This window comes from Dermacentor variabilis, chromosome 2 (genome assembly GCF_050947875.1).
Source record: "Dermacentor variabilis isolate Ectoservices chromosome 2, ASM5094787v1, whole genome shotgun sequence".
NCBI classification, from domain to species: Eukaryota; Metazoa; Arthropoda; class Arachnida; order Ixodida; family Ixodidae; genus Dermacentor; species Dermacentor variabilis.
Window position 1 is genome coordinate 64,003,042 of NC_134569.1, and position 22,904 is coordinate 64,025,945.

A 22,904-nucleotide genomic window follows, 5' to 3' on the forward strand; every position below is an offset into this window, starting at 1 on the left:
CGGCTGATAATAAGTTAAGAAATATATGCGCCAGCGTGCTGAGAAAGAAAAACCAATTGACTGCAAGAAAATGCATGACATGCGTTTTGTAAAGCATACTAAGAAGTTCGTAGAATGCCGCACGGGCACAGTTATACAGTTGCTTTTAGCTGTGATGCAGAACGTTTTAGCTCTGAGGCAGAACGTTGCATAAGTAAGAGATTAACTTAGCATAAACGTTCGCGGACCCGTGGAACACCGTCTAGCCTACCGTTAACACTGTCGAGGTTGCAAGTGCACTCGAAAATCTTCAGTCACTTCAAACATAAGAACGAAGAAGTCCGTCTTATTTCCGAGGAATGGCATATCAATTTTAGCTGTAGCACGCGCGTAAGGAAGTCCTCAATTATCTTGCATAAAGAGGAATTGTGATGCCTAAAGTGCCATCACAAGATGCCACAATAGCAAATAAAAAACATTGCAGTCAGTTTTCTTTCTTTTCTCGTGAAACCTTCAGCAACACAACATATGACTGACCTGGCAGCGCGAATTTATATGACGAGAAGTTAAAAAGCTAGGACACCGACGTGACGCGAGCAACCTATTCTTTTTTCATTCTTTATCTTTTTTTACGCGTTTAATATTTCCAACCAAATCAAGTCTGACATACAAGCAAGTTTGTTTTGACACTTACTCATCTTGTTTGCTTTTTTTCTGTCATATTGATTAGGCAGATGCGTTTGCTCCCCGAAAAACGTCAACGCTTCCTACTGATATTAAAAACGTCGTTGCGTTCAGCCATATTTTTGGTCGTCGCGTGTAGGCCGAACGTGTGTCAAAGCGCAAGTCAGGAGAAGGCGTCAGCGCTGGCGTTCGCTTCAGCACGAACAGTTGAATAAAACAACATAAACCACTTCAATATTCTTCCCAGAAGCCATTAAATCATGCGAACAAGCGTCGCACCGTCTCTGTATGATATTTTGCTTCTCCTAGCTGGGTTGCTTGTATTCTTTGTTTCTCCTGGTTAGTTGTGTTCTTTCTCATTGGTTACCGCCGCTGTTCATGCAAACAACGCTAGCGAAGTGTTCGCATTTTCGGCTCAAGAAGGGAAGGCTGAGGAACTCGGGATCCACATAAGCCAAGGAAACAAAGCAAAACAAAAGAAAAAAATTATAAACACGCGGGAAACAGGGACTGTAAGTGAGATAGCGCAGCCGCGTGTCGCCGATACATTCGCTCGAATAAATTCACGATGACGGTACAGCGTCGAGCACATTATGCAGCAGCGAAATCTCGATTTAGTTTAGGCTCACCCGAGGCGGGCGAACGTGCGCGTGCGTTTTTCGACAGCCTTGTATCAGGCCGTTCCGATGGTGCCGCATGCTCGATATTTGTCGACCGTCTTTTTTTATGCGCTTCATTTCGAGATGGTCCGCTGCATTATGTTCGCATAAACTCGCCACAGAGATTTGCCTTGGCCCGCTCCTTTATTTCTTATCTTTTCCTTTTTTATAGGTGCACTTATCTTTCCTCAGCCGTGTCTTACCGGCAAAATGCATTAGGCGCCTGGAGCGAAGATCAAGTGAAAGGTTCACTTCCTGAAAATTTTTGCGTCCAAGCTTCTTCGAAAGTTCTCGAGGCTCAAGAACTTTGGCAGGCTTACGACAGCAAGTGCGCGGTCAGAGAATTGCGAACGTGTAAGTCACTGCGCTGTTATGTTTTTTTTTTGTACGGATAAGAAAAGGGCTGTAACTGTCCGAACAGTAAAATTACGAAAGTGTGCTGAAGACAGGCCTAACGCGCTTCCGTGTCTAAACTAGCATTTGAACTTGTGCATAGGTGCAACCTTAAACTATGATTTTTTTTTCCCTTCCTAGCAGTGAAAGGAAAAAAGAAGACATGCGGCCGAATTCACAAATATTTTCGCTAGTTAAGGACTACATTTGCCACTGGATTGTCTTTTTCGCTGATAGTAGATTTTTATGACAGGTGGCCGGCGTATTTTCTAAATGATGGGTTTTTACATGCCAAAAGCACTTTCTGATTATGAGGCACGCCTTAAGCGGGAGACACACGGTCCGATTCGGTGTCCGATACGGCGTCCGACGAGCCGGAACGGCAGCCGGAATCGAGGTGTTTTGCCGTGCCGAAGCGCCGGATCGGACGTCCGGCGTGCGGCCAACCGGGCAGATTTTCATCGTCCGACGCGACCGGCAACCGCATCGTCGTCTGGCCACAGCCAATGACAGCGCGGCTGGCATGTGATGTTCTCCGACGTTCCCTCCACGGAGGCGGCGCTGGCTGACCGGTATTCGCAGTGTTTTTTTTTTGTCCTTGCCTGCTGCAGTTTGTTTCCGACAAGAAATAGTTACCAGTTCAGTGAAATTATCTCGAACGTGTGCCTGTTATGCAAAGCAGCGCCTAGTACACTAGCACTAAGCTACTGGCGAGATCGGGAGCCGCGACGCGAGAGCATTTCGCAGGCAGACATCCCACACCGACCGTCTGAGCGAAACTGCTCGCTTCGCTTGCACGTTTGCCCTTCGCAACGACTGCGTCGAGTAAACCAATTGTATTTAATTACGGGCGACCTAAGTGTACAGTGTTAATTGTTTTGGCAAACATAAGCGCTCTTCGACGAACTCGGGTTGGATCGTAAGCGCCGTCTGCCTAGCTAGGCCTACCGGCCCTATCGCTGGCTGTTAGCGGAGTCGTCAGTGGACAACGCGCCGTCGTGAAGTGTTCTGTCACTTGCAGGGGCATGATTTTATTGACAGTGTTCGTGTAAAGCGAAGCAGTGTTGTGCAGAGTTGTTTATATTGCATTTCTCGACGTGACTATGAAGTCGAGCTGGGGGGCTGGATCTGGGCGGCGCTTACGCGCCGCTCAATCTTTCGGATGCACGCACCGTGTGCCCCGAATCGTCGTATGCCGCATGCCGGAGCATGCGGCGCCGCACGTCGGATCGGACGCCGAATCGTACCGTGTGTCTCCTGCTTTAGTGGAGGACTCCGGAAATTTGGACCACCTGGAGTTCTTTAGCGTGCACCTAAATCTGAGTACACTGGTGTCTTCGCATTTCGCTCCCATCGAAATGCAGCCGCTGTGGCCGGGATTCGATCCCGCGACATCGTGCTTAACAGCCCGACGCCATAGCCACTAAGCAACCACGGCGATTAGGCCTATTTCCTAAACTGGTCAAGCGTACGACTTGCATTGGAAATCTAAGAATTGTGGCGATGTCTTGAAAGGTAAACAGTTTGAATATCAATGCAGTTATAAATTTGAATATGTTTGCACGTCAGTGCGGATTTTTTTTTTTTTGCTAACCATGTTCACAGCTCAAACGATGAGTTATACGGAAAGACTTGGCCATGAAAACAAAGAAAACAAGTGCATCTTACCGTGTAACGTCTCGTTTGCGCTGTGAGCATAAGCAGGAGCCGCCCAGCATATCTAGATATTTTACTGCGATCCATGGCAACTCATTTTTTTTTTCATTTCTGCTTCGAAAAGTTCGTTTAATTATTGAACCGGAAGCTTTTAGAAAGTACTTGCTCCAGACACAAGCGTGAAAGCCGCAAACTCTCTTTTGTCGCACTTTGCGGGTAAAAAAATAGACGCAGATTTGTTGTGCACGTGTTCACTGTGCACAGTGAAGAGCCGCTATACCGCCAACGGTCAAATACCCCCAATAGCGATAGTGCGGATATGCCTTGCTATCTAAACAGATATATCACTGTAGAATAATCGACATTTGGGCAAATTCGTGCTGGTTGGACATCATGAAGGGGTAGCGCAAGACGACAAAAACAGGCGGCAGGAAAGAAATATTCCAGTTTGGCCGCGGCGGCACACTATTTCTGCAAGTCGTCAGTTAAGTGCTGTCATGTTCCGCTACCGTAAAGGGCGGCGCTTCATTGTGCTATAATCTAAAACTACGCTTGTGACTCTGCCATCCAGCAAGATCTTGAAAGCACTTTTTTTAATGCTCATTAGAAAAAACAAATAAATTATTGAATGACGACTCTAATCCAAGTCATCTTTGGCTCTCGTTTACAGCAGAAGAAATATGGAAATGACTTCCACGGATTAAACGCGCCCTTGGCGCAGCCTCTTCATATTCTGCGTATTCCCCATGAGTAGGGCACTGCCATTTCTAGACGAGGAGGCTTAAGTCACGCGGGCGCAGAGAACCGAAAATCGCGCAACGAGAAATTAACAGTAACTCGCTGTAAAATCTCAGTGACCCACCTCTTCACAGCTGGGGTAGCCAGCGGACTCCCAGAGCGCTCCTAACGGGTCCGTCATCACTTCCGGGGGTGAGACGCCTCTGCGACGTCGGGCTCTCGGCGGCAGATTCCTTGACCACTCCTTCTCCCACCAGGGCCATTGCTGATGTTCTCCTGTGCACGTTGTTAAATAAAATTAAATTATGGGGTTTTACGCGCCAAACCACGACCTGATTATAAGGCACGCCGTAGTGGAGGTCTCCGAAGATTTGGACCACCTGGGGTTCTTTAAGGAGCACCTAAATCTAAGTAGGTGGTGTTTTCGCACTTTGCCCCCATCAAAATGTGGACCGCGTGGCCGAGATTCGATCCCGCGACCTCTTGCTTGGCAACCCAGCCCCATATGCACCTGAGGACGTCGTGATGCACCACGTTTCTGCACCACTAGGCTACTTTGATAAAGCTGACTCATGCTCGAGGCACTTGGCGTTGGCTGTTCTAAGTAATAGAGAATACGGAAGCGCTTCCCTCTTGCTGCTACGTCTCACTGCCAATGAATGCTGGATGTAGCAATGCAACACATGCAAATTATGCTGCAACATGGTACTTTCAGAGACGAAAAAAAAAAAAGAAGGAACTGTGGCTTGGTTCTATCATATACGTTTTAACACTAGTATATTACCGCCTCTTTCGTGAAAATTACCCTGAGCGAACGAATACCAAATTAATAATTTAAAGAGTATAAGGAACTATAAGCACAAACCCTCTTCGATGCTTAGCAATTATTGACCTGGTTATTTCTTCACATTTTCCACTCACGTCATTGTTCGCACAGAAATAGATTGTAACCGGCTGAAGAAACTTAACAAATTTGTAGTATCCTGATGATAGAAAAGTGGCTACGGGGTCTTTTATTTTCTGCAGCTCTGTTTTGTTATCGCAGACGCAGCGCCTCCTCTTGAGAGCATTTATAATTTGCGCAATCATACTTCAAGACCACTGAAATTGTCCTGCGGAAAAGCTTTGCAAAAAACGACGACACTATTTTTTGTATGCCAAAACCACACACTGTATGCCATAAACGGCTGACTCAGACACGCCGTTAATGTTCAAGACCAGCTCGAAGTAGTTCGAGTCCTGCCGAAGATAAATTTGTGTAATCTCACCACAGCTGCCTGCGAAGTCTGCATTCGCTTAGTGCCACTCATTACCGGCCTTAAGTTGCACGCCCGAAAAAACAAATTACTGCGTCGCAGTCGTATAAACACGCAGCTTCTCATTTAGTACCGACATAACGTAAGAACCCGTCGGCAATGTCCAGACGACCGTTAAGAAAACTGCCCGCAGTGCCTTTTCTTCTAATTCTTCTTTTCACTTAACGTTCACGTTACACTGTTAGACAGCTTCCATTTGCCATTGCGCAAGAACTTTCATGCAGCAGTAACGGAAACAGGCTGTGCGGAGACTTGCCAACCACTGGGAGCCAGTGTTTTATTATCACTTTCGCACTTTTTCTTTGCATACTTCACTTTTGCCTCGGCTCCCAACGTTGGCATAAATTATGCTCTTTCCCGCGAAAAATTCGCCGTCCTTCATTGGCTCTGTAAGATTCACGCAAGACGACCTCACTTGGGCGCATTACACTCTTCTCTCTCTCTCTCTCTCTGTTTCTTCTTTCTGTTATGTCTTATCGTACACAGCTTGGCAAGGAGAACTTTCTTTTGTTCGAAATAAGAGGCCCAGAATTACATTATAGTGCAAGTTTAACAGCGTTTGCAACACGACTGCGGAGAGAAGATAAAAGTTCTTGGTGTGGGAATGAAGATGTTCCTTTTGTTTCAAATTATAAGCAAGGACATAATTCGTACGTAGATGTAAGGTCATCCGCAAATAAATAATGAAATCGACCGATGACGTAGACGCTCGTGTTTCGCCGGTCGTATATGCAGATATAGTCTTGTTCTCGTTCGACCCTTTGAATATCAAGATATATAACGCGACTGGAGGCCGAGAGCGCGGAAAACTTGACGTCCGAGAATCGTTGAATTAAAGAACCACTCGGAACAAGAATAAATTATTTTATAGGCAGCATAAGGGAAAGGCGGCGGCGAAATTTAATGCGGCTTTCCGAATAAAGCCTAATTTAGTTACACGAGTGCAAGAGCACAAAGCCTTGAGTCCTTAGAAATAAAAAAGAATAGGGACTGCCTAAGATTTACTTCTTGTTCGTGTCTTACTAGCGACGGAATACGAAAGCGAGCCAGAAGGGCTCCATGACCGGAAGATGAAGAGAGAGAGAGGGAGAGAGAGAGAAACATGGAAACGGCGCCTGTTTTTTTTTTTTTTTTCGAACGAAAAATTGTTCGCTTGAGTTCGGTATGTATAAACAGCAAGCACAATAAAAAAAAGTCCGCCGAGTTATAGTTTTGTTGGTTTCTTGTGTTTTCTCATTTTTACTCAACTTGTGCAACGGTTCTAATTACCTTAATTAATGCGTCGTTTCTACCCACTATCTCTCACATTAAGCGGTCTTCAAGAAATGCTGAAGCTCGGTTTGGTGCTATGACGACGCATCGCACTCTGATGATAAAAAGAAAGGGAGCAAGTCGTTCTGTCGTGACATGCATGCATTTGTTTTATTATTATTATTATTATTCTTGAAGCAAGAAAACAGGCGTTGCCTGTTTCTTGCGTTGCCTGTTTCTTGCGTTGCCTGTTTCTTGCGTTGCCTGCTTTTTGCCCCCAGAGGAGCAATCCAAGATTGCACCCAGAAATTAAAAAAAAAACATTTATTTTTACTATTTTTCATGCGCCGTAAACATTAATATGAAGTGCTTGAAGTGCGATGGTGGACCTTTAAGCGCACGCATTCCACGCACTCGTATTTTAGTCAGACAGCGAGGTTGCGCTTCTAGAGCGCTAATAAAAGGGAGATTTAGATTTTGCGCACCCTAAGTTAGCGGGCGCAAACCGCCATGTTGACTAAAGAATGGAAGAAGCTGTACAAGACAATAAAGAGGTACAAAAGAACGCAAGCAGGGCGTGGCAAAGGTCCCTTTGGAGACACAATATCTAAAGGTACCTAATGCTATTAAGTGAACAACACGCGTTGATTACGCTTGAACTTATACGCCATGCAAACGTGTCAAAGGGCTACTGTAACAGTACGAAGGAAAATTGCACGAAATCAAATTAGATGGTTCGCTTTCTGCCGAGTGCACAGTTAACCGAGTTCGTCTGCACAAAAATATTTGGAAGGCGGCTAAACGGTTAGTGAGAAATCTTTATCAATGATGGAACGGACGCAGAGAAAGAGAGATGCGTAGGAGAAAAAGCAGGAAGGTTAAGTAAAGGCATATACGTGGTTGCCTACCCCACACTCGGGAAAAATAGAAACAGAAAGATAGACATGAACAAGGAAAGATAACAAGAAGAGGCATGCAGAAGGTGCTTATTATAAAGCACGCACACCACACTTAAAGAGAGCAAAATAAAAAGAAAGAGAAAAGGCGAGATGTTAGCCAGAAAAAATGTCTGTTTTTACACACTGCAACGTAATTGAGGATCGAATGTAGCTTACGTTAAGGTAATCAACGTTAGAATAATTTTGAACTCGGAACAAAGGGCAGGCTTCTTTATTTATTTCTCCAAGCCATTCAACACACGTTCACTGACTCCAAGTAGGCATCTTGGACGATGTCACTGAAAGTTGGATAAATTATTTAAGTTTATCCTAGGGAGGGCACGTTGCGCCATCTCGCAGCCAATGGTTGAAGGAGGCCCTGTACTTCATGGAGTATGGTCATGATGATGATTATGATGATCATGATGATCATCATGAAAAACAAAACGAGAAATGAAAATACAAGTGAAAAGAATGAATTTGGAATAGCAGCAATCAGCCCAGTAAGGAGGAGAAGTGAAAGCAAGCTGGTAATGGTGAGATAGGTGACTTCACCAATTCGGTTGTAAATTGTGACTTACTCCGTATAAAATTTCAAATTTGGAATTTTAGAAACGAGGAAGCAATTTTTGTAAACGCCGAGCTCATAAAACAAGGAAACATTCACATCACATTTTTTTTGTTTTTGTTTCACAGAGGTAATTATAAATGGCTAGGCAAACGTTTCTGTGACTGCACTGCCGTACCAAGGCCCATTTTCCAAGGAGAGCGTGAACCGAGAACTTTTTTTAGTGCTTTCCATATATGCGTACAGCACCTCGACACTGCCTCCCCGCGGTATATTGAGCTTTGCTGGAGACCCCAGAAATAGCTCTAAGGGTGACTCACAGGTGCTGCACGAAACTTCAGCTGATCGTGCTCTGGCAAGTTAGGGTTACAAAAGCAATTTCCTTGCTTTTAGGCTGACGCAGCCAATAAATTGGGCGCAGAGGAGCATAATTACAAGAAGCACCAGAGAGCAGCAATCTGGAGCGTTCATCCCATACCTTCACAAGCGTTTTTACTTTTGTTCTTTATTCTAGCCGCTTGCCTAAAATTTAGCCCAAGGGGAAATCAGAGGTGCTTTAGTGCGGGCGCTCGTTAATGAGCCAGAATCTGGTTGTTTGTTTTTCCAAGTCAAGTCAAGCTAAGTCAAGTGCATGCCGAAGTTACTGGTTAGCGAACACGGCGACGTTTAACGCTCAGGAAAGCCCACGGGTACTGCAGCGAAGCGTTCTAAAATCTTCTTTAATTTCATTCCTTCTTTTTTTTCGTACTTCCTTCTTCAGTTCCCTTCAGTCAAGTACAGTCTGTGCCATTGTGAGAGGGGGGAAGAATCCTGCTCGAGGGTGTTCTCATGGCTGGTTATTAGATTTCCAACATTTCTTTTTTACCGTTGTGGTTGTAACTCGCCCATCAAAGCTGCACTGAAGGATTATGGGGTGCAGCAAGAACTAATTAATCGTATCTCTCTTTTCATTCGCTCAAATAGCAGGCAACGCACCACTGGTGTCTTATTTATGCAGCGAATTATGCTGGTCTATAGTGTGCCGGAGCCGTGCAAATAAGGACAGAAGCGGCTAGAAGCCCTTGCTTCATCGGAGATTCGAGTGCAGTGGAACGAGGCTTTACTTTAAATTTGCTATTTCTTCGAAACTGCTCCTCCGGTCTCGCAGTGGCGAGCCTCGCCTAGGCCGCCCTGAAGTGCCTCCGCGACCGTTCTGCAGGAGAGGTGCGGGTCGCCGATTAATCATCATTAGCCCTCGGAAATGAACTTGGGCGACGCGTTTTTGCTTCATCTTGTTCCTCCGCTTTGTACCGAGGCTTGTAACTCGTTTAAGGTGCCCAAAAACAGAAATTATGCTCAAACAGAGCGCCGTAACATAATTTTTCTCGGGAAACATTGTTCACAAAACGATGCAAGGTAAAAAAAAAGAACGAAAAAGCGTTAAAGAATATATAAATGATTGATTTCTCTGCGTGATCGTTCTCTCCTCGGTTTCCTTTCTATATTTGTTTACGTTAAAACCGTCTGACAGACGATATTAAGATACTCGGAAGCTATTGGTCACAGGCGCTCACCGCATTGGGATCTATTAATAAGACCAACAATTCGTCAAAAGCAATACATTTTTGTCCACGTCACATGCAAACCAAGTTTCAAATCGTAATGACCTGAGGGTCACTCAAAATTCCTAAAAACGTAGGTTCCGAGGAACTAGGTAACATTTCTGAGGAACTAGCTACCATGATTACATGAGAATAAGGTAACGCGCATGTCAACACACCTAGCGTATACCAAACGCGATTGGACACCGATCTTGGCGCCATTCGAAACGCAAAGCGTATGTCAATATTTACGTTGGAAGGCCCGCATTGAAATTCGCCCGTTTTAATGCAGCAGCAATAAAGCAAAGGGTCGTGGTTGGCACACAGCTTATGATTTCCCAGTAGCCTTGACGCATAGTTCTCTCTTTATTCTGGGTATAAAGTGGACGAGTTAGCGGTACGCGTGAGCCCGTCTTAGTATCCACTACTCCCCCTATTGGAGATAGCAAAAAATCAGCTAGCACGAAAGTTCGAGAGATGTATTGTGCTGTAGCTACGCTCTCCTCCTCTTCAGCAAAACTCTCGGTCAGCACTCAGCATACTGCGTGGTCGTAGCATAATGTCTGTAAAGAGTGCGCACTTCGTAGTTAGAAGTCTTTCATGCGATAGGAGAGTAGATCAAACCCAGTATTTACGTTGGTGATAATATTGCGCAGTCTAGCTACTCCCCCAGTAGTAGTAAAAACGTCTTTATTGTTCCGGCAAGTGACAATCAAAAATAAACATTACGCCACTATGTCATCGAAGACAAAATCAGCGCATTCCAACGCTTAGTAATAGACGTAGCTTTTGCGAAAACGAAAAAAAATGACCGAAAACAAGGAATATGGCAGGAAAGGTAATTGTTAGCGCCAGTGTACTACAAGTTACAAGATGCCTCGTGTAATTGGAATAAATACATGTTCTTGTTCTCTTAGTTCGAATCTACAAGAAGCATTGGCGACTCGTGGAATTCAAAATACAGGAACAAAGATAAAATCTGGGCCCAATAGTACATGTTTATTTAACTTAGACAATTGGAAAATGCGCTTGCTCATCTTCAAGAATTATACAGGACAGCTTCTCGACTAACAGAGGGTGCTTATTACAACATTACATCTCAAGATCACCGATATCAACACCACGCACTCGTTGGCCCCTCAATGCTCAATATTTGAAGTCCGCATCAAAACAGGGTCACTTGTTTTCAGTTAAATCTGGTTACAGTGTCATGATATGGCCATACATCATGTTATCTTATGCGAAAAGCATGAGCCTTGGCGTTTCGCGGCTTCCCTCGATCAAGAATTAAAACTGCGACGAAAGAAAAACAAACTTTATTTATATTCCGGGGATGGCACACCGCCTGACGGGGGATGGCTGACCGCCTGACGTGCTAGTCCAGATACTCGGTGATAATTATGATATACACAGTGATCACATAAACACGTAGAGAGAACATACAGTCACAAAACACGCACATACACTGCGATGAACAATTATTGCATGAAACTCGGCTTAAAATACGTGTTAAATCACGATCTTCTCCAAAGGTTAGCTTATCCCGGTGTTCACGTAAACCGGTGTTTGAAGACTGAAATTTATTAGCGCTGCCTTTCTCACATCACGATATGCAAGAGCTAGGATTTGGAGCCTGAGAGTTTCTTGCTTCCTGTATAATGCAGCCACATTGCATATCCACGCTCCGCGCGACAACGCGGCGTGCTTCGCCGCATTGCATTGGTGTTTGGCGACGCTGCACTGCAGTGGTCACGGGAAGTGGAAAATTTATGAAACTCGAAACAATCGATCTGAGACCGCATTCACAAAACATACTTAAGCTACAACTGTTCTTAAAGCAGACGCGGGACACTCGGGATGTTGGACATTATTAGCTTAGAGGGTCGTCCAATGGAGAACAACACTTTTGAACCAAAGGCTTTGTGAATTGTGCCCCTGATATCTACGTAGCACAAGGTATGCCTGAACCAGGAACATGCAGATAAGTTACGAGCTCCTAATTCCCCCATCTCGCAACCATTTCACCATCTTTGGCACCACCGTTGACGAACACGATGGCGGTGTCTAGACGAAGCTCGCGAAACTAGCTGAAACATAATACGCTCGCCTGCTGATCCGACGCGGCGGCTACTGTCGTACCAGCGCCACAGTGTTATTGATCGCTGAAGACGCGATTGTGTTGGGCTAGTCAAGCATCGCTATTACGTGGCAAAAGATGACGTTATTGAGCTGGCATGCCTTACGTCCGAAGGCCAATGGTTGGTTTTACTGCAATTTCAGTTTCATCAGAGATTATACTTGTGCGACAAGAAATATAGGAAGTCGAAGAGAGCGGAAATGGAGAGAACGTAGGCCGGAGGCAAAACGAGCAAAGGGCCAGAAAACATTCGGGTGAAAATTAGTTATCTTAATATTACTATAAACAAATGGCTTAACAGTTTGGCGGAAACGCGCTGCTCAAGATGTCAATAAGAAGGTTTTTTCCGCTCATGCCTGCTGGTAATTCAAGTTGTTTTTCTCTCTACTCCTCCACCAGACGTTGCCTGCTATCGAGTTGCGCGTCTTTCGCAGTCGAGGCACCTGCTTCAGGGCAGCCTCTCTACTCTTTCCTCCACCCGCCGTGGTTGCTCAGTGGCTATGGTGTTGGGCTGCTGAGCACGAGGTCGCGGGATCAAATCCCGGCCACGGCGGCCGCATTTCGATGGGGGCGAAATGCGAAAACACCCGTGTGCTTAGATTTAGGTGCACGTTAAAGAACCCCAGGTGGTCAAAATTTCCGGAGTCCTCCACTACGGCGTGCCTAATAATCAGAAAGTGGTTTTGGCACGTAAAACCCCAAATATTATTATTACTCTTTCCTCCACGAATGCCCCTATCTCTCCTTCGGGCCAGGAATGGTGCAATACACGCGTACTGCACTGTTTTCCGGTGGGTTGTGCAGGGATATGTCAAAAAGTTGGATGACGTGAGTTTTATTAGTTGTATGAGCTTGAGACATCTTAGGGCGAACGCTTAGGCGGCCTTTGCGGGTCTCGTGCAAGTGTTTTCACGGATCGCACGCCGGTCACAGACCCCGTGCCGAAAAGCCGTGGGCTAATCGATGCAGCAGCAAGATACCTGGGCACAAAAACTGCAGCATGCACTTTCTAACAGGAATGCCGTCAGACAGATAGAGGGTGTTTCAGCAAAGTCTTTCAAAAATCTTTGAAAATTGCCCGTGGCAGATAGAACAATTCTAGTTAATGAGTTGCTCTACTCGAAAAGGCAGACATCACTTGCACAAGAAACTGAAATGTGTAATCGACAAATTAACAATAATTCACTAATTAAATTTATAACTAATTACGTTATGGCACATACTGTCATTTACAAATTCTAGAGGGTGAGACTGCAAGGCACATCCGCTTGAAAAGAATTGTGTGGTTGACACGATTTACGAAATATGCGCCGTCAAACTTGTGGTAAAAATGTACTGTCGTTTCACTTACTTTCATAACAAAATGTTTTTATGCACTCAAGCACAAAAATAACTGGAACGCCAATGCATTTCTCTGCAAAGTTCGGAAATTAATAGATCGAAACTGGTGCCATCCTGACAATTCGTTCCAAGTTAATTCACCTTGCGAATTCCCTGGTTAGAATTTGTAGATTGCAATATGTGCCATAAGGTAATTAGGTAAAAACCTAATTCGTGAGTTTATGTTAATTAGTTGATTATGCATTTCAATATTTGTCAAATTAATGCCCCCCTCTTTAAGTAGACCAGTTCATAGACTAGAATAGCACTGTCTGCCACAAGCAATCTAAAAAAAAAAAATTAAAGTGTTCACTGAAACACCCAGTATAAAGTAACTCAACCGCTTCATGAATAAAAAAAGCCGACTTCATCGAAGCCCTCCAGCACTTATGCGTGAGCACTGCATGGTCAAACTCGAGATCGTCAGAATTTGGCACTATCGCGACGAATTTTGGAGAATAATATTCCCCGCTTACAGCTTCAAAACTGTGTTGTAGTATTTTAGAAATCATAGTTTTCGTCCTGGTACTTGCATTACCATTATTTCAGTAAAACGTGTTCTAACACCTTTGTTATTAGTCCGGAATAGGAGAGCGAACTTCATAAAAGACAAACTTCACCAAACCCTCTACGATGACGTAAACGCCGCACGCCAACTACAATACACCGAAAATAGGGTGGAGAAATCCTCGTCGCTGTCTTGTTAACCAAGTTTCGTAACTATGGCCGGGACGGTAACTTACAATATATTTATGATAAACGACCTTTCTCCGGGACTCTACTAACGCCCGCGCGTTTCAATTTAATCGTCCGACACAATGGAACCAGCTGACAGCCTCCCTGCTGGCCCATTTAATCATCGTCTGACCAAAAGGGCTACACCTTGTAAGTATAGACCATGCGGGGTTGGGAGAGGGGTGTAGGGATGGGGGGGGGGGGAGAACTCTGAGGACCCGAAAAACAGCGCGTAGCGAACGAACAGACAACAATAGGGGAGATGAAAGAGCGGTCTCCTCTCACCTTGCTGACGAGTACGGGTGTAATCCAGCGTTTCGAAATCGCCGCCCTCGAAGAAGCAACGAGGAGACGCAGTTATCCGCTGCTTCGTCCACAAAGGCGGCCGCGTGTCCGATGGCCAGTACCGCTGTTGCCAGCCGCGGCGCATTTCGTCGTCATCGAAATCAATTCCGAGCCGCGAGCCGCTCAGGCGGACGCCTCTCTCACGCGACGTAGAATCCAAACGAACAAACGACAATGCGGAAGCGGCCGTCCTGAACTTTGCTACGAGATCGACGCATTTCCGCAGAGCCCTGGCCCGTGACACTGCTACTTCAAACTAGGCGGTGCCCTCACCTAACTCGATGCTCTGACGTCACCCGACTCAAGAAGTACTGGAAAAGCTAGGGCGGCACCGCTTGCCGTTGCGCTACAGAAGTCCCCATCGCGTGCGCTGCGGTGCGTTTTTTGAAGTGTATCCACGGGCAGCGCCACAGAACGCCGAGCGACGAAATGGCCGGTTGCCAGACTGGGCCGGACTGCGCCAGACCTGGCACCGAAACGTTGTCTCATGCGCGGCCCCGTACGTATACCGCTACGCCGCTTCTTTCGATCGTGCCCGTAATAAACGCGAGCGAAGCAGAGTGAGTCAGACCCAGGGACCGGCGGTCGAACGGAACGCCCTTTTTCATTCTATTTCTTTTTTTTTTTTTGGAAAGCGCCGAGCGGCGCGTGTTTTGTAAGCACACTATAACAGTTCAAAATGTCAGAACAATAAAATACGGAATGAGAAAAAAAAAACAAGAAAAAAGAAATATACCCTTTGTTTGGCGGCAACACTTTGCCAAATTGTGGCACTCGGTTACCTTGGTACAGTGTCTGGATACACTATGCCGGCCTTTTAACGAACGTGAAACGAATGTGTTTCGCTCGTGCGCGTTCAACTTTCTTGACATGTTGTGATCTGCTGTTCCCGAAAATAATCAAGTGGAAGATAATCAAATAATCAAATAATGAATCCCTCACGGCAAGCGTGAGACCGCACGCACGATAAATGATTCGTGTGTATAAAGATTAACGAATTATCAAGTTGGAGAAAACATGAGGAACCAGTGCGTAAAGAGGGGAGAAAAATACGAGAAGCGGGTGGCGGAAGAATGCGCATGATAAAACGATGTCAGTAACCATGCCCAAAACGAACGGACGCGATGTACCACCGGTGACACACCCAAGAGAGCGTAAAATATTTATACGGCCGCACAAATATATACAAAAAAAGAAATAAATACTCCGGGGGAATCCATCTAACGATGAATGTCGACCTTTATGCTACTGGCATAGAAGCAGTGTAATGACGCACCATACTGCCGCCGTGGAGACGTGTCACGTATGACGCGTGTATGCAGCATTTCGAACTTGGTTGATGGGCGTACACATATGACGTGTGTGTGCATTTCGAACCCTGTTCCCTCAGCACAGCAGCCCAATGCTCTACTCATCAGACCACAGACTACCCATTCACCCAAGCTGGTAGGAAAATGGTTGCAGACACTGTCCAAAAGACAGACATGCATATAAACTTATGAAAGTGTGTGAAGTATCATAAGAATGTTACTCTCATGAAAATAAAGATTCGCCAGATTTCGCCGGTTACATCGACTTTGAGCTCATCGGTGACCACGACACAAGCAGACACTCGAAGCAGACACCACCGTCTTCTCGCGAACAAATCCTCATTCACGATGCCCACAGCGTCGTACTCGTCTCTATTGGCACTTCCTTTTGTGGCTTCCAAAATACATACACAGACGTCACCGCTCTCGGAGTCTGTGTGTCACGCAACACCACACACCAATTACCGATCACGCACGATCCGAGTCCATTTAACCAATAGATGTGCTCACAAATCATCCTTAGTAGAGAGTCCATGATTGCGTCGGTGGTTACGTAAATTTGACGTCAGGAGATTGAAATAAAAGCAGATTAGAATAGTTTTACGTTATAGGGCCCTAGCACCGCAAGGCTCGGTTCTTTCCCCAGTGCCTTTTTTAAAACTTATTTACCCTAAAGGCCCAGTTTGGCCATTACATAGGCGGGGGGGGGGGGGGGGGGTTAACAGTTGATATACAAAAAGTTGCGAGAAAATACATGCAAGTCGAACATCCTATATGAAGTCGTACATGTTACATACGATTTACAACCTATATATTCCTTCTCGTTCGACAACAATAATTCTTACATTATACAAACAATAATCTTATATACTCTGGTATCTTAAGAATAACTACAATAAAGGTTATAGCAAAGTTAGAAAATATATTTTTTGTATTTTTAAAATATAAGAAGAAATTTAGGAAGAAATATCAACGTTTCGTGTGTCTAAATTGCGAAAATTTCATTAGATGTGTTTTTGAATGTAATATGGCCAGTTATTTCGGCTATATTACTTGGAAGATGATTCCATTGCGAAATGACTAAGTGCAAGCATGAAAACTGCAATAATTTAGAACGTGCAAATGGTTTTTCGACCTTAAATTCGGAATCAGTTCGTGGGAATTTAGTTTCGGCAGGTGAGACGTGTGCCATAGAGAAGTTCATTATTAAAACAGCGCCAAAAACATGGACAAGGGATCTTGACACAGGATGAGCGCTGTGTCAAGATTAAGACTGGCAGTAATCTGGCTGTTCATTGTGCGAAGTGTGGCTGCTCTCCACTCCTTGAAGACACACGTGTGTTGAAAAGGTACAGCAATCAGATGGCCAGAGAAATATTTGAGGCATTTTCAAAGTGTCAGTTAGGAGCCACCTGTGTTAGTTCCCCTTCCATAGCACATTGTGATAAAGAACTTAAGTTCCTTAGAAGTGAAGCAGTTTGGCCGTGTCCACCATGTTATGGTTACTTTTATATTGTTTAATGTTATTGACGCATGCGCAGCAGGAGTTCACCGACGATGACTCGCCTTCCCCTCCCCTTCTTCTTTCAATCTCTTTGCCTCCCTTGTCCATGTTTTTGGCGCTGTTTTAAATATGAATGATCCGTACCAACTAGCTCGCTCCCAAACCATTCTGAGCCATAGAGAAGATATTTGGGTGGGCAAAAAAGCTAATTGAAGAAAGTAAACCATCATATTTTTCTTCTAGTCCGCGATGGAATGAGTCCTAGGTCATATTTTATTTTGGTGATGCTTGAATGTCGAGAATAGTTAGCCGTAATAAATCGAGCTTCCTTGTTATGCAAATATTCTAATTTGTTAATAGGCGTCTGGCACGGGTTCCATATAAATGAGGCGTACTCAAGTTTTGAGCGATGTGTGGTAGTATATGCAAGAAGCTTCGTATCACTATTAGCCTGGTCAAGCGTACAGAAAAAGAAGCTAAACGATTTACATGCAGCAGAAACAATAGAACCCACATTATTATGCCAAGCCAAAGTCGGAGAAAGATGAACACCAAGATATTTAAATGATTCCGCAGTTTTTAGAGCTTCGTCATTAAGAAAGTAAGTGTGCTTCGTAATTTCACTGCAAGTAGTGAATCGCCTAAGTTTTGTTTTTGATGTATTAACGATCATTTGCCAGCCTGAGCCCCATCTTTCAATGCTGTTCAAATGATTTTGTAATTTAACATAGTCAGCTTTACATTTTACCCGCCTATACAAAACGCAGTCGTCAGCATACAGGGTGTTTCAGCGAACACTTTCAAGGTTGCCTGTGGCGTATAGATCCATTATAGTTTATGAACCGATCTACTCGAAGGGGCGGGCAGTGCTTGCAGAAAAAATTGAACTGCAAAATTGACTAATTAACAAGGATTCACTCATTACTTTCTGGCTAATTATCTTATAACTCATATTGCAATTTACAAATTCTGGCAGTGGACTTCGCAAGGCGGATCCACTTGGAACAAATTCTCGGGATGACACCAGTTTCAAGACATAAATTCCCGAAATGCGTCGACGTTCCAGTTACTTGTGCGTTTCAGTGCATGAAACGACGTCTTGTTAACAAATTAAAGATTTTTGAAAGTTTTCACTGAAACACCCTGTAAAAGCGGATTACTGAGTCTATACCCTGGAGAATATAACTTATATAAATCAAGAATAGAGTGGGTCCCAAAGGAAAACCTTGAGGCACACCGGTTTACAGCTTGAAATGACGAACAGACATTATTAATTGCAACGCCTTGTCGTCTGTTACTTGAATATTCCTTAACCCAGTTTATTACCTTTTCGTCAGCGTTAATCAGCTTCATTTTATTACTAGGCGGCTATGCGCCACACGGCCAAAGGCTTTAGCAAAATCTATAAATATAAATATGGCATCACTTTATGTAAGTTCGTGAACATCGAGGTGAATGTCTTGTAGATAGTTCAAGACGCTGGGATTTACATGACCGGCATCGCTGAAAACCATGCTGGTTACGAAATACAATGTGGTTACTAGTTAGCAATGTACTGCATCATGTGCATATATATATATATATATATATATGTGTGTGTGTGTGTGTGTGTGTGTGTGTGTGTGTGTGTGTGTGTGTGTGTGTGTGTGTGTGTGTGTGTGTGTGTGTGTGTGTGTGTGTGTGTGTGTGTGTGTGTGTTGTGTGTGTGTGTGTGTGTGTGTGTGTGTGTGTGTGTGTGTGTGTGTGTGTGTGTGTGTGTGTGTGTGTGTGTGTGTGTGTGTGTGTGTGTGTGTGTGTGTGTGTGTGTGTGTGTGTGTGTGTGTATTCCAGATTATTCTAGATATATAATAGTCTTATGAGCACAGTTCCACATCATGAAGCGGCTACTTATGTTTATGCAGACGATGTTGCGTTTTTCTGATCTGCAAAGGACATCCAATGAATATATATATATGTCGTCACCACCATCGATAGTTTATCGATGGTGGTGACGACCGCCGTTGCTCTGGTTCCATGCTTGGGATATATATATATATATATATATATATATATATATATATATACATATATATGTTTGTGTGTGTGTGTGTGTGTGTGTGTGTGTGTGTGTGTGTGTGTGTGTGTGTGTGTGTGTGTGTGTGTGTGTGTGTGTGTGTGTGTGTTTGTGTAACTGACTACTTGCTTACCTTTGTGCCTCGGAGGGGTGGTTCGATGTTAATCAGTTTATATTGAATGCAAAGAAATGTTCTATTCTCGTTTTTCCGCTGCATGGAGCATCTGATTCTCTTACCACCTTCAAAGCATAGCACAGGTAGAGTCTATTATATACCTTGAAGTTATTCATGACGGCTCTCTCTACTGGCGCCCACACATAGATCATGTGACAGGTAAATGTACACGTCCAATTGGCATTTTGCGTAGGCTGAGAAATCGTCGAATATGATTGAGTAGGGATACGCTCCTAATGATATGTCGTACGCATGTATGCTCGTCCTGTATTAGAATTGGGTTGCGTGCTCTCCTCTGGAGCTCCAGCCTACAACTCCCACCCTCTGATCCTCTACAGAAAGAGAACAAGTACGCTTGTGTCTGGCGCTTCCTAAAATTGTTGCAAATTATGTTAGTTATCTAGAATCCCGAGTTCCTCCTCTGTCTTGCAGGTTCCGTCTTTTCACAGTGCAGACGTTTTTGAGAATTCATTAATCGCTGCGTCGAAGTTATTAAAGAATATTTATTTCCCAGCCAGCGTTGTGTTTTGATGTCAACTGACCACGATCACATACTCGGCAAATTACATTCGTCTAACAATTACTTGACCCTTTGGACGTGTGCATATGCGATATAGTTTCGATTCCCAACAGATATGTTACCACTGATATTCATTTCGATGGCATATTTTTTCTAATAATACAAAATTACTTCCCCATCGTATTCTGAACGGTCTACTACAAGGTCACGTGTAAGGCCTTCAAACAAACATCGCAATTGCGACACAGGCTTCGCAATGTGAAGAAAAGTCAGGTGTAGGTGTATTTTCTCGAATTGCTAATTGGACGTCTTCTCTTCGGCTGCTAGATCTTGCACCAATCTTTCTGGCGGAATTCATAGCAGTGAGGCAGGCTCTCCGCAACTTAAGTCCATCACTTACATCAGCCGTGATATTCAGCAATTCAAAATTATTGTGTTCATCCCTTACTGCTTCTCGTGACTTTCGTTAATGAGCACTTTTCATTTATAGGTATTTGGATATTTGAGAAGTGTGTGTCAAATTTGGGTTCCTGGCCACAAAGGACTATTTAAAACGAGATTGCAGATTCTCTAGCCAAGGCATCGATAAGCAACGCGATTATCCCGTATTGCCCTTTGAGAGCTCATGTCACTGCTGCTAGATTTCGTAGGAGTGTCATTATGCAGGCAGTGTCAGGCTCCGCAAGAACTAACACTTTGGATTACCGACGTGTAGTGCAGAGATTTTTGTCAAACAGGCATAATAGAAGAGTCCATCAGGAGGCTGCGCTGCTGGATACACCTAATTTGAACACCTATCAACACATGTCTTGTATGGCAAGGCTCATTCTGGGGCATTCTGTAGCCTTGCGGAATGTAGCCTTGCTTTCTATGGAATCGTTGGTGCTTCCACAACCACCAACAGCTGCACTGCAGGCTTACAATGAATAATCGTTACAACAATGTTTTCATATTTCAGTGGAATGCTAACAGCCTTCGAAATAAGTCAGCTGATTTTCGCAAACTAATAGCTCAACATAACTTTCCTGTTTTATGCATACAGGAAGCACGCGTACGAGATGACTTTCGTCTTTCGAACTATGTTTTATATAAATCATCGCGCATTGCTGGAAGTAGTAGAGCGATGTTATGCGTGAGAAAAGACCTGCCGTCCTATTTAATACAGTCGAGCGATTCAAACATACCGGAGTTCGTAGCATGCAAGATATCCTTTAGAAATACAAGCGTCACAGTGATCAGTATTTATCTACAATGTTCTACCAAAATATCAGTAGACAGCTTGGTGAATGTGTTTGGTATCGCAAACTCACATGTGCTGGTTTGTGGGGACTTCAACGCACATAACGTCATCTGGGGCAGTGAATATAATGATTCCCGTGGAAGCATTATAGAGTCTGCCGCAGAAAAAAGTAATCTGATTGTGTTAAATGACAGCTCTCCAACGTTCTTGCGGGGGTTTCGTTACTCAAGCTGTATAGATGTTACGCTCTGCTCCCAAGACCTTCTTGATGGTGTTGAATGGTCAACGGACATAGAAACGCACGGTAGTGATCATTTTCCGATCCTGGTCAAACATCGCCTCATACGGAGTGAAGGGACCCGCCGCTACTCAAAGTATACTAATTGGCAAAGTTTTCGGCACCTTTTAAGTAATTCATTGGGTGAAAATCCGAACTATCAAAGCTTTGCAAATACATTGTGTGAGTCCTACAAGAACTGCACAAAGCAAGTCATTGTTCCAAATGAATACGCTGCAGTCGACGGCGAATATGAATGCCTAAGAGCAATTAGAAGGCGCGCAGAACGGGCTTACCGCCGCAGTGGAAAGCTAGACGACTACAAAATGGCACAGAAGGTTCAGTCAACTTCGCGCAGACACTTACAAAAATTAGGTACAAGAAAATGGCGAGAATACTGCGCGTCGTTGTCTCCGTTTACTCCAGTTCCCAGAATATGGTCCGTTGTCCGATCTTTTAGTGGTCCAGTTACCCAGAGCCATCCCTTTCGAGCCCTTGCCGTAGCTCGAAGCACTCCGGAAACATCTGTTGCTGACGAATTTTGTCAACTTATATCCAGACCAGGACTTCCGTTTACTTGCCTACAATTTGCAAGTTCGACAACACTAGCAGAACAGAAGCTTCGTGCGTGCTTTATGTCACAACATCCACAACTTGATTGTGAGTTTAGTTTAAATGAATTGAAAAGTGCTCTTTCGTCATGCCGTACAAAGACAACCGCAGGCCCAGATGGTGTTACGTATGTGATGTTAAAGAACCTAGGTCCAGTAGGAAGAATGACTCTTTTGGAGATATTTAATGATATCTGGATAAGAGAGACTCTACCGGATTCATGGAAATTAGCTCGGGTAATTCCAGTGCTAAAACCAGGAAAGACTCCACTTTGTCTTGACTCCTACCGACCCGTCAGTCTCACAAGCTGTTTTTCCAAACTAATGGAGAAGATGATAGACAGTCGACTGCAATGGTGGTGTGAACACACACATGTGTTTTCCGACCACATGACCGGTTTTCGACAAAATCGTTGTACAATGGATGCAGTATTAGATATTGCCACATACGTCGAACATGAACGAAGCTGCGGAAATGTGACAGTAGCAGTATTCTTAGATATTCAAAGAGCATTCGACACTGTAAGTCACATACACGTCCTTGCTGGTATGTTAGAGCTTGGCCTACACGGTCGAACGCTGCGATGGGTGTCAAACTTCTTGAAAGATAGAAAAATATTTATGGAAACAATAGAAGGAGAAAGTAATTATCACAGCATCACGCAGGGCGTTCCGCAGGGCAGTGTTCTCAGTCCGTTTTTATTCAATTGTGTCATGGCAGCCTTGCCACAAAAGCTCCCGTCTGGTCTACGGTATTCTCTGTACGCAGATGACATCTGCATATGGGCCTCTGGTTCTATTATACAAGACATTCAAACAACGCTGCAAGAGGGCCTTGATAGTATCGACACCTTT

At 44.3% G+C, this 22,904-nt stretch overlaps 1 protein-coding gene across 1 annotated transcript in view; it reads right to left on the bottom strand.

Annotated features, from left to right (window-relative positions):
* Schip1 (Schwannomin interacting protein 1) overlaps positions 1-14,762 on the bottom strand; it is a 138,980-nt gene extending 124,218 nt beyond the window's left edge. The window contains exons 1-2 of the mRNA XM_075680795.1: positions 14,300-14,762; positions 4,234-4,385 (exon numbers count right to left, since the gene is read on the bottom strand). Coding sequence (XP_075536910.1) covers positions 4,234-4,385; positions 14,300-14,444 — 297 coding nt within the window. The 5' untranslated portion in view covers positions 14,445-14,762. The remainder of the gene's footprint in view (positions 1-4,233; positions 4,386-14,299) is intronic.
* Positions 14,763-22,904: the final 8,142 nt, after the last annotated feature.